The sequence below is a fragment of the Gopherus evgoodei genome, chromosome 14, assembly GCF_007399415.2.
Source record: "Gopherus evgoodei ecotype Sinaloan lineage chromosome 14, rGopEvg1_v1.p, whole genome shotgun sequence".
NCBI classification, from domain to species: domain Eukaryota; kingdom Metazoa; phylum Chordata; order Testudines; family Testudinidae; genus Gopherus; species Gopherus evgoodei.
The window spans coordinates 2,333,232-2,345,629 of record NC_044335.1 but is presented as its reverse complement, the minus strand read 5'-3'; the positions used below and the strand labels follow the sequence as shown (position 1 = coordinate 2,345,629).

Below are 12,398 nucleotides of genomic sequence, written 5' to 3'. Positions count from 1 at the left end.
GGCCAGAACTTAAGGGTGGGGGGGAGAAGCAGGTAAGATTGTTCTAGATCTGCAGCTGAGAGTGGCACCTTTCAGGGCTTTGCTGTATTCCACCCCCACTACAACTATCATCTAATAGTGTACAGCAGGGCTGGGTGAAACGAAAATGTAAGGCAGAAAGGCCCCTCTTCTTGACACAATGACCCTTTGGCTTTTCTGTGTGAGATGGGGTCGAGTAAAAAAATAATGGACAAGGAATGTTTTACTCAAAGGGTTTTATTTCTACGGGTTTTATTTCCAGTTTACAATTCTCATGTGACAAAGCAGGAATTCCTGATCAATGGAGTGTGACATAGGGAAAGAAAAAGGCAAATATTTGCCATGAGCCAACCCGGGACATTTCAAGTAGGATTTCCCCCATGTTAGACTCTCCAAACACAAGACACCGTTCTCATTTGTCACTTGGTCCTACTTACAAAAGATCATCTGGAATTGTTCGTATTTTCCTGTAACAGATTATTAAAATTAGCATGTAATACTGCATCAGAGGATAGTCTGTCCAAGTTCTGGTATTTATAATCTCACTGCATGGTTTTATGGGATGGGAATGTTGTAACTAGAATAGAAGTGATTTAAGAAAGGAAGGTCTCATGTTTGATCATTCACTGAAACTAGCCAGGAAGGACTCTGCGTATTTGCAGGACTGTTATTTTAGGTGTTCACTGCGTGTTCGTTCAAGCTCTTATTCCTACACATCACAGTCTATTAGTTCTTTCCATCATACATGTTGTGACTGGAGTTGCATGTGAAGATCTCGTATCCTCAGGAACATTTAGTGTTGGAAAGAGAATACTTTGCAAGTGGGATCACCTTTCAGAAGACCTGTCTCAAGAGGTGTGCTTAGGGTGAATTTAGGCTGATAAAAGGTGCTAAAGTGACAACCCTGGAGAATGAAATCTAGTCAGCCAAAACACAGGCCTAAGTGAAAGCAGTGGTAGATAGTACAAGCCCTCCGCTTGGCCCTAGAGGTGTCTCAAACATTCCAAGTGAGTTCATCTTCCCAAGAGACTAACAAGAGTGACAAATGTACTAGGAAGTAAGAGACTTATTTCACAGTCCTGTCCTTAGGAGCTCTTCACTAGAATCATATGTTTGTTCAGAAAACGGGGGGATTATCAGGGTGAATTTTTTTTTTTAAATAAAAGCCCAGTGTTCTCCCATGTCTACCATTTAATAATAATTTCCATTATGGGGCAGTACATTATCAGTCCAGTTCTTAGCTTTGATGTGGACCATTGCTAACTAATTCATCTAGTTAGGATTCTCTCTTTTTAAATGCTCTTCACTCACAAGTTTGCTTTATCCCTTTTATGTAAATACAAAAGGAAGCAGGATACTAACAAGGATTCCTAGCTTGCATACCACTATAAATGTCTACATAGCTCTGGCAATATTTTCTTCTAATGGTTACTACAGAAAAGCAACATGAGTACTTCTGTTTGTAGCTACTAAATATTTGTAAAAGTTTCAGATTCTGAAAGACAGAAATATAACAATTTTAAAGACCATTTCCATTCTGGGTCCAGAACTATTTGACAGTGTTGTTTATTAAACAGTGCAATCTTCATCCAATATGTTACAAGTCTGATCTTAACTCTGCAGATATGTTGGCCCACGAGGAGAAATTACCCCTCTATGGTATAAATGCAGTCTCTTGAGGTTTCAGCTGAAACATTCCAGACTGGTTTTGACTCGTCCCATCTCATGTAGAAAACTGTAGAACTGCGGCAATGTTAACTCTGAGAAAGGGGAGGGAAAAAACCCAGCTATATTTAAAGTCCTATTTCTAACACAAAGCTATCCACATCCATATCAAGGAGCAATTTTCAACCACACCTGGGCTGGATTGTATTAGAGATTCTAGCTCTTACCATGCTGTTCTATACAACATCATTTGAATGTAACAGGATTTCAGGCAAAGGTTTTCATAATATATGACCGACATTGGGATTGCTCTCATTTCCTTTAATATGTTGCTCTCTAATGACTACTTCTAAAGGCTCCAATTGTCAGAGCGTGATGATAATATTTTGATATGAAGACCCTCCACACAGCCAGTACTTCTGAATTATTTCCTATAGTGTCACTAGCTGGGAGAGGCCAGGGTTGGAATAGCTGTGAGCATCTATAGCCAGTGCTTCAACAGCAGTGGCTTTCAACCTTTCCAGACTCCTGTACCATTTTCAGGAGTCTGATTTGTCTTGTGTACTCCCAAGTTTCACCTCACTTAAAAACTACTTCCTTACAAGATCAGACATAAAAAAACAAAAATGTCATGGCATACTATTACTGAAAAATTGCTTACTTTCTCATTGTTACCATATAGTTATAAATCAATTGGAATATAAATAATATTTTTACATTTCAGTATATAGCAGGGATCGGCAACCTTTAGCACATGGCCCATCAGGGTAATCCACTGGCGGGCCGGGCCAGTTTGTTTACCTGCAGTGTCTGCAGGTTTGGCCGATCGCAGCTCCCACTGACTGCGGTTTGCCGTTCCAGGCCAACAGAAGCAGCGGGAAGTGATGGCCAGCACATCCCTCAGCTTGCACTGTTTCCCGCAGCCCCCATTGGCCTGGAATGGCGAACTAGGCCAGTGGGAGCTGCAACTGGCCGAACCTGCGGACAGTGCAGGTAAACAAACCGTCCTGGCCCGCCAGCAGATTTCTCCGATGGGCCGCATGCCAACGGTTGCCAATCCCTGGTGTATAGTACAGAGAGCAGTATAAACAAGTCGTTGTGTGAAATTTTAGTTTGTACTGACTTTGCTAGAGCTTTTTATGTAGCTTGTTGTAAAACTAGGCAAATATCTAGATATGTTGGTGTATTCCCTGGAAAACCTCTTCGCAGCCCCAGGTACACGTATCCCTGGTAGAGAACCACTGTTCTATAGTGACCCCCTGCTGGGAGCTGGGTCTGCTTCCAAAGCTCATTAAGATCCAATGGATATATATGACTTTTTTCTGTAAATACCTGGAATCTCAAATGCATTTCAAAGGCTTAATGGAATACTTCTGAAGTCCCTTCATGAAATATTTCTGCTCTAGAACTCTCCTCTGAAGTTAGTTAACTCACCTACATATATGTGATCCATTTGGCTTCCTTTTTTAACCACCAATTTCAACTGGGAAGAAATCAGAGACATTTAATTGAAACAGCCTAGCATCATAAAAATCAAGGCATCAAACTTTAGTTTCAGACAGCACAGACTATTGAAGTGGTCTCTCTACAATTGGTCTTCCAGTAAAACCTACTATAGGAGTAGATCCTTCTCAGAGATCATCCTAAGGAGTGTCTTTAAGCTAAGCAAATCAACCCAACCTCTCGCACACAATATCAGGACCTCTACTAGACTGCAAATGTTGGTTCTTCATCATCCCTACTGTTGGCCACAAATCTCCTTAGGTAAGTGAAGCATGCAGAAAAAGCAGCAGCGGTGCACGTTTTAGCTGCTGTCTTCAAGAAATCAGAAGCAGAGCCAACTCCAAATGCCATTCTCTTGGGTTCCCTTGGCTCTCACTGGAGTCAGCACCAGCAGGCTCATCCTGTTAGCTTGTCCTTTACCAAGTGATGAACTACAACCCGTTCCCTAAACTCTCATTTTGGGAGACTTACCTGTAAGAAGATACTTCCAACTTTTTCCAGTTCACTGCTCCCTGCGGTCACTGTGAAATGGAGAGAAGAGATGGCAGATAACTTCCCTGAGGGTCTAAAGTAGCTTAGTTTAGTGAAATTATTTCAAGACAGTCTACAGCTAAGAACCACTCCTGGATTTCAGCCTTGACATCATACAGACACTTCAGCCTACTCATTTTTCACATCCATTACCTCCAAATTTCCACTCCATATCTATAAGCTGGTTAATCATCAGCGTCTGTCCAATAGCTAGGCGTGTCAGGGTGGGGGAATTCAGCTTCCACTGTAAGAGCAAAAAATGGACACCTAACCAACTGATGCAAAAATACTTCTCCTTACCATATTACCTGCAGCTCCAACACCAATGAGGAGGTGGGCAGAGCCCCAGCAGAAGCATAAAGCAGATGCACGTGCAGCATGTAGCAAGGGACTGCATAAATGGCAAAATATGAAAATGGACTGGGGTATAAGTTTAAAAACATAGCTTATTTTATTTTTTATTTATGTAGTTGATTTAGGCATTTTTTGAAAATTTTGCCATGGGACCAATTTAACACATTAATGCAAAAAGTCCTGTGTTCATTTATTTGGATAACACTGATGTTCAATGCAAGCAAAGGAAGAAACCGAATTGAAGCCACATTTAATTGCCACAGTCAATAAAACTGTTTAAGGTGCTTATATGCTACAATGCATATGCCATGCCAAATCAGAACTGCTTAGACAAAATGTTTCATACCAGTTGTCCTGGCATCTTCAGTTTATGATTTTCAACTAGGTATGAAGCAACACACAAGCTGACTTCTTGGCACCTCTGAATATGTGGCCACAAGTTTATTAAAAAAAAAAAAATCTCACTGGGACGGGGCAGTTTAAGTTAAGAAGTAAAGGAATTCTACTAATACCTGCTCTGCAAAATAACTGGCTTTCTCTTCACTGAGTCCTGTAGGAGAAACACAAGATTAACAAAATAACCACCAATTAATATTTAATATTTAGTAAAGTCAAGTGACCTACCCAGAGCGATGAAATCTGCTCTGACTTGTTCAGATGACAGATTTCTCTTCAGGGCCCCTAGAAAAAAAAATTCCAAAGGAAGAAATCATTTTTACTGAAATACAGAATTGCACACTGTGTTAAGTCAAACAAACACAGGGACAAAGAGGTTTTAATAGGATATTTTTGTTCTCCAATTGTGCTGTTCAGCAACTTGCTACTCACCAAAGTAGGAAATACTGTTGTCTCCTACTGTACCTCTGTAGAAGCCAAAGCTTCTGCTTAAAGAGTCAGTCAGATGCATGTGCATGAGAGCAAGATGAAGCTACGTTGTTGGTCTCCATGGTAATGGCAGCGGCAGATTCGTTTTGAAGTTAATGCCTTTTCCCCTACAGAAGCTTTGCTTGTTAATGGCTGGCAAGCTACTAATTTAACCTACCTGCTGTGTTTTGGATGGTGGGTGTGAACATGTGCCTATAACATTTTTCTCCTGCTGTGCCTGCCTGCTTTGTTCTTGGGGAGCAGGCTGCACATTGAAATTTACAAGGACCTTGTTCTCTGAAGCCAAGAGAAGGAGTCTGTCTGGTAAATTTTGATAGACTGCCTGCTCCACACGGCTTTGTATCTGTATTGTACATAAGCACTCAGTGAAGTTATCAGAACAGATGGCAGGTATCATTCATGGCATCTCAGCTCTGACAAAAATGATTCAAGGATTTGAGAACAAGGCACATAAATAGCAAGAGGGAGATAAATGTATGTTGTCTAGAAAAGAAAAGCCTCAGAATGGGGAAAATTATGATTTCTGACTATAAATACCTTTAAAGTAGCTATATAAAAGGAGGAAGGAAATTTTTTCACTGCCTTTTATGCTAGCAGGAAAAGGAGAAATGGCCTGAAGCTACAAAAAGAAAATTTAGTACAAGCAAAAGGCTAGAAGAAAATTTGCACTTAAGTACTATGGTGATGGGAACTACAGAAAAATCTAAGACTTAAGATAATAAGGGTAATGGATCAACAGGAGAAACTGTTCAAGGGAGGTGGGTGAAGCACAGGCACTGCAGATTGCTGAGAATAAGTTGGCTATGGTGGTAGCAGGAAAGTGGTCAGACTGAATGACTGGGCTGGTCTTTTCTAGCTCCACTATGTGTGATTAACATACACCTGTTTTGGTGAGCTGCTCATAGATAAGTAAAGAGAACAGGAGTACTTGCGGCACCTTAGAGACTAACACATTTATTTCAGCATGAGCTTTCAGCCCACGAAAGTTTATGCTGAAATAAATGTGTTAGTTTCTAAGGTGCCACAAGCCCTCCTGTTCTTTGTGGATACAGACTAACACGGCTGTTTCTCTAAAAGGAGGCTGCAAGGATAGAAGTTACCTTAACACAATTTTAATCGCTCTGATTTCCAGAGTCTTCTAATGGGGTCTCAATTTGCTCAGCCCTCTCTGTCTGATGAAGCTGGTCCACCTACTGGGAAGTACAATGTTGCATCATGTAGCTGGCAGCAGCAACAGTGTTTTTGTCTGAAGATAAAACTGCACTAGTTTCACCAAATATATACATTTTTACAGGTGCAAGTTAAACTCATGTAATCAAGTGTTAAACCAACAGATGTGTGGTTTAGATGGATCACTTGATGATTACCTGTTCTGTTCATTCCCTCTGGGGCACCTGGCACTGGCCACTGTCGGAAGACAAGATACTGGGCTGGATGGACCTTTGGTCTCACCCAGCATGGCCATTCTTATGTGTCTGCATAAAGGATTTCTGTAGGTTCAACTAAAATATTCAACATTTTAGTTAGGCCAGTGGAACTTGTGTATAGACATGGCTTAAGAGAGACAACAGCCTGATGAATGGAACAGAGATACAGCGGATGAAAAGCTGGATATGAGTCAGCACTGTGCCCTTGTTGCCAAGAAGGCTAATGGCATTTGGGCTGTATAAGTAGGGGCATTGCCAGCAGATCAAGGGACGTGATCATTCCCCTCTATTGACATTGGTGAGGCCTCATCTGGAGTACTGTGTCCATTTTTGGGCCCCACACTACAAGAAGGATGTGAAAAAATTGGAAAGAGTCTAGCGGAGGGCAACAAAAATGATTGGGGGGCTGGAGCACATGACTTATGAGGAGAGGCTGAGGGAACTGGGTTTGTTTAGTCTGCAGAAAAGAAGAATGAGGCGGGATTTGATAGCTGCTTTCAACTACCTGAAAGGGGGTTCCAAAGAGGATGGATCTAGACTGTTCTCAGTGGTAGCAGATGACAGAGCAAGGAGTAATGGTCTCAAGTTGCGGTGGGGGAGGTTTAGGTTGGAGATTAGGAAAAACTTTTTCACTAGGAGGGTGGTGAAGCACTGGAATGGGTTCCCTAGGGAGGTGGTGGAATCTCCTTCCTTAGAGGTGTTTAAGGTCAGGCTTGACAAAGCCCTGGCTGGGATGATTTCGTTGGGAATTGGTCCTGCTCTGAGCAGGGGGTTGGACTAGATGACCTCCTGAGGTCCCTTCCATATCATATTCTATGATTCTAACAGAAAGAGGGATTTCTAAAGGACGTTTGAGAACTCATTTTTAATTCTTGATTATTGCTTTCTTAGCAAGCAAAGGTTCTGTCCCGCAAGCTCCCAGGCACAGTGAAATCAGTCGGGCTCTATATGGATTAGTGTGCAGGCACAAACACAGCAGTTCCTTTCAGGCCAGGAGTAACAATCTCACATACACAACCATTTCCAGGCTACTCACCGTTAGGTATCAAGAGGATACTTTTGATAATATTTTTCAGAGGACCCAGGCTGATTTCATTCATGGTGGCAAATTCAGACAGCTGAGTCAGAAACCTTTCCACCTGCAGAGAGCAAAGAGAAGAGACAAAGCTGTAACTCTGCTCTCACCTCATCTGACCGCTGCAGTCAACCCCGTCTCCATATTGTGCTGCAGAGGCCTTACCTCCTTTGGCTCCATTAAAAAGCGGAAGACTACATCAGTCAGTGCTGAGAATTGCTGTGAAGAAATAGGATAGTGTCACTAAACCAGGGACTACCAGGCTACATTTCTCACTCACTTCTTCCAAGTTCTCTCCACAGATCCTTGAAAGAGAAACATGTGCTGTTCTGCGTTAACATCCTTCTCCTATTCAATGCAGCTGTACAGGCACAGATTCATTTCACCACTATACAGTTTACTTCACAGCACTTCCTTGGCCACCTCCCGCCAATAGCAACAAGGAAATGCAGCTTCCTCACATAACTTTCTAGCTTTGTAGAGGTCACTCACTGATCCTTTTGGAATACTCTCTTCAAGAATATTCGCACAGCTAGTAACTGTCGTTGGAAAGGGATTTGTATGGTGCTGAGCTGAGATAGCACAAGACTATGCAACCCAAGTTTAGTATACAGGGGCACAATAGGAGAAGGAATGTGGCCCTACCCTGATATTTCCTCAACTTTACAGGGTATTTGGGCTGTTGCTGTAACAGTTAATGTCCATTAGCTCTCCATCATGTAAGCATGTCATAACCCAGGGATTGGCAACCTTTGGCATGCGGCTTATCAGGGTAAACACCCTGGGGGGCCGGGCTGGTTTGTTTACCTGCCACGTCGGCAGGTCTGGCTGATCGCAGCTCCCACTGGCCGCGGTTCACTGCTCCAGGCCAATGGGGGCTGCGGGAAGCGGCGTGAGCCGAGAGAAGTGCTGGTTGCCGCTTCCCACCACCCCTGTTGGCCCAGAGTGACGAACGCGGCTAGTGGGAGCCATGATCGGCCAAACCTGTGAATGCGGCAGGTAAACAAACTGGCCCGGCCTGCCAGGATGCTTACCCTGGCGAGCCACATGCCAGAGGTTGCCAATCCCTGTTGTAACCTGTACCTTCAAGTAGAGAGTGAGGGTTTGTCTCGATTACAAAATGTTATCACTTTCTGATTCTAGATGACCTGTTGCTGCCATGGATCTGTGGCTAGAGTAGGCCAAGTTAATCAGGGTTAGCTGCTGCATTTCTGAATGGGATTAATCTGGGCCTACCTTTACATTGTCCCCATTGTGTTAGATAAGTGGATTTGAAACAACTGTGTTCAAACTTTGTAATGCAGGAGAAACCATTAAGAGTTTCAGCATTGCACAACCAAAAGGGAGGCAGACAAGCTGTCCAAAGACATCTGTGCGAGTTTAGCTCAACACCTAAAATAAAGATGGGAAACCAAAACTGTTACAGACAGTCGGCACCTCATGTAGGTGTATGTGTACCAGTGACTGAAAAATATTAATCTCAAATCCATGGCTAGCTACTGCAACAGTGAGGACCAGATGCTGTGCACCCGTGTGGGACAGGCACTGTAATCCCAGACCTGACACCCTGCAGGGACCAGTTGGGCAAAAAGCAACTTTGGTGAGAAATTATTTGGGAGCCACTCAGCACCCCCATGTCTCTGGAATCTCTCATTGCTGTGCACCTGCACCAGAGTGACCAGACAGCAATGTGAAAAATTGGGACAGGGTGGGGGGTAATAGGAGCCTATACAAGAAAAAGACCCCAAAATCGGGACATCTGGTCACTGTAACCTGCACGCTCAGAAACAGGCTGCTCACAAGCAGGGCTGTGCCGTCAGTGCCAGGTACATAGAGGATTTGTGAACCTCTGGAAACGCAGGAGGTGCAGCGGTGACCCCCCCCCATTAAATACACTTTGTCTATTTAACACCGTTATAACCGCTGGAGCCAAAGCGCGGGGGGGGGAGGGGGCTGCTCGCGACCCCGACGGGTCCCGCCCCCCGGTCTGAGCCCCTGGAGGAGTCGGCGCCAAGCGGGGCCTGGATCGCACCCGCTGCCCACCTGCCGCGACAGCTCGGCCCCATCCGGCCCCGGCCCCGGCCCCCCGCTCCGACCGGACCGGGCCCGCCCCGCCCCGGGCTCGCCTAGGCCGCGGCCGTTCCCCGCCCCGCACCTCTGCGCGCAGCTGGTTCAGGCTCTGCATGGCGCCGCTCCCCGCCGCCGCCGCCGCCGGCCCCAGCTCCCGCGTCCCGTCCCGCCGAGCCCCGCCCCGGCCCATCTCATCGCCCGCCCCGGCCGCGCGTCCCGCCTCAGCCTGAGCGTTGGCGGCAGCACTTTCCGCGCGGGGCCCCGCCCCCGCCGCGCCTCCCGGGGGGGCCCCCGCGCTGAGACCCCCCTGGACTCCCCAGCACCCCCACACCTGGGCCCTCGCGCTCAGACCCCCCCGGACTCCCCTCACCTGGCCACCCACTGCCCCACTCCCACCCACCTGGGCCCCCGCGCCGAGAACCCCCCGGACTCCCCTGCACCCCCACACCTGGGACCCCGCGCCGAGACCCCCTCCCAACCCACTGCCCCGCTCCCACCCACCTGGGCCCCCGCGCTGAGAACCCCCCGGACTCCCCTGCACCCCCACATCTGGGCCCCCGCGCTCAGACCCCCCCGGACTCCCTTCACCTGGCCACCCACTGCCCTGCTCCCACCCACCTGGGCCTTGCACTGAGACCCCCTCTGGACTCCCCTGCGCCCCCACACCTGGGCCTCTGCGCCGAGACCCCCCCCCCCCCGCCACCCCTCACCTGGACACCCACTGCCCTGCTCTCACCCACCTGGGCTCCCACACTGTGACCCCCCCCAGACTCCCCAGCACCCCCACACCTGGGCCCCCATGCTGAGACCTCCCCCGCCACCCCTCACCTGGCCAGCCAGTGCCCTGCTCCCACCCACCTGGGCCCCCACGCTGAGACCCCCCCGGACTCCCCAGCACCCCCACACCTTGGCCCCCGTGCTGAGACCCGCCCGGACTCCCCTGCGCCCTCACACCTGGGCCCCTGCGCTGTGACCCCCACTGCCACCCCTCACCTGGCCAGCCAGTGCTCTGCTCCCACCCACCTGTGCCCCCGTGCTGAGACCCGCCCGGACTCCCCTGCGCCCCCACACCTGGGCCCCTGCGCTGTGACCCCCACTGCCACCCCTCACCTGGACACCCAGGTCCCGCTCCCATCCACCTGCCCCCCCCGCACTCTGACCCCCCAGGACTCCTCTGTGCCCTCACACCTGGGCCTCCGCACTGTGACCCCCTGGGTCCCCCCCGAGTCCTGTCCCCTACCTGGGTCCCCACGCCCTGTCCCCTGGTCCCCTCCACGCTGTGACACCCCACCGCCACCCCTCACCTGTCCCCCATCACCTGGACACCCAGTGCCCCACTCCTACCCACCTGGGCCCCCTGCACTCTGACTTCCCCCAGATTTCCTTCCCCCCCCACACCTGGGCCCCTGCACTCTGACCCCCCCGGTACCCCTTGAGCTCCCTCACCTGGCCCCCTGGGCCCTGACCCCCACCTGGGCCCCCTCACTGTGACTCCTGGGGACCCCCATGCCCTACCCCCTACCTGGGCCCCTGGCCCCTGGGACCCCCCACACTGTGACCCCCCCAGACTCCCCCCATGCCATCCCACCTGCCCCCTCACACCCTGCCCCCCCGAACTCCCCTGTGCCCTGCCCCCCACCTGAGCCCCTCGTGTCCTGCCCCCACTTGGGCCACCCCACCGCCCCTCACCTGGGGCCCCATGCTGTGACCCCTGTGCTGTACCCCCCATGCCCTGCCCCCCACCTGGCCCCCTGCACCCTGACCCCAACTGGGCCTCCATACTCTGACCCCCACCTGGCTCCCCCAGTCCCTGACCCCACTTGGGCCCCTGCACTCTGACCCCCCCTGGACTCCCCTGTGCCCACCTGGGTCCACCACGCTATGACTCCCGGATACCTCCTGAGCCCCCTCACCTGGCACCTTGACCCCCACCTGGGTCCCCGCGCTATGAGCCCCCGGTACCCCCTGAGCCCCCTCACCTGGCCCCCTATGCCTGACCCCCACCTGGGCCCCCCATGCTGTGACCGCCGGGACACTCCACAGTCTGCCCCTCACCTGGGCCCCTGCACTCTGACCCCTTGGTATCCTCCACACCCCCTCACCTGGGTCCCCTGCGCTCTGCCCCCCACCTGGCCCCTCCACACCCTGACCCCTGGGACCTCCCAGGACCCCTCATCTGGGCTCCCTGCTCCCCCACTTGGGCCCCCCATGCCCTGCCCCCCCCGGGCCCTCCTGCGTTCTGACCCCCCAGGACCCTCCACGCCCCGTCCCCTGCCCCCCATGCCCTTGCCCCTACCTGGGCCTGCTGCACCCCCTCACCTGGGCTCCCTCTGCTCTGACCCCTGCACCCTCTCACCAGATTCCTCCGTTCCCTGCTTCCCTACCTGGACCCCTGCTCCATGCCCCCAATCTGGGCACGCTGTGTCCTGCCCCCCTCCTGGGCACCCTGCACTCCCCCCGTGCCTCCTTCACCTGGGCACCCCACACTCTGCCCCTCCATGCCCCCTCACCTGGACACCCAGTGCCCTGCCCCCCTCACCTGGAGACCCAGTCACCTGCTTCCACCCACCTAGGCACCACATGCCCTGCTCCTCACCTACCTGGGTACCCTGCCCCCTGCCCCCCATCCACCTGGACACCCAGTGCCCTACCTCCACCCACCTGAGACCCCACTCCCACCCACCTGGGCACCTCGTGCCTTGCCCCACTCACCTGGGAACCCCAGACCCTCCTTTCCCACCTACCTAGGCATCCCTTGACCTACCTCCCCACCTATCTGGGCACACAATGCCCTGCCTTACCCACTTGGACACCCTGAGTCCCCACCTGGGCTCCCACACCCATCTCCTGGGCACCCTGCACTCTGCCCC

General features: G+C 50.5%; 1 protein-coding gene across 1 annotated transcript; it reads right to left on the bottom strand.

Moving 5' to 3' along the window:
* Positions 1-237: 237 nt before the first annotated feature.
* COMMD7 (COMM domain containing 7) lies at positions 238-9,718 on the bottom strand. Its single transcript, XM_030533534.1, has 9 exons — positions 9,614-9,718; positions 7,624-7,677; positions 7,420-7,522; positions 4,696-4,752; positions 4,584-4,621; positions 3,871-3,961; positions 3,658-3,707; positions 3,118-3,166; positions 238-1,778 (listed from the first exon to the last, which is right to left on the bottom strand). Exons 1-9 carry the CDS (start codon positions 9,716-9,718, stop codon positions 1,702-1,704), a joined length of 624 nt encoding a protein of 207 aa, XP_030389394.1. The 3' UTR covers positions 238-1,701.
* Positions 9,719-12,398: the final 2,680 nt, after the last annotated feature.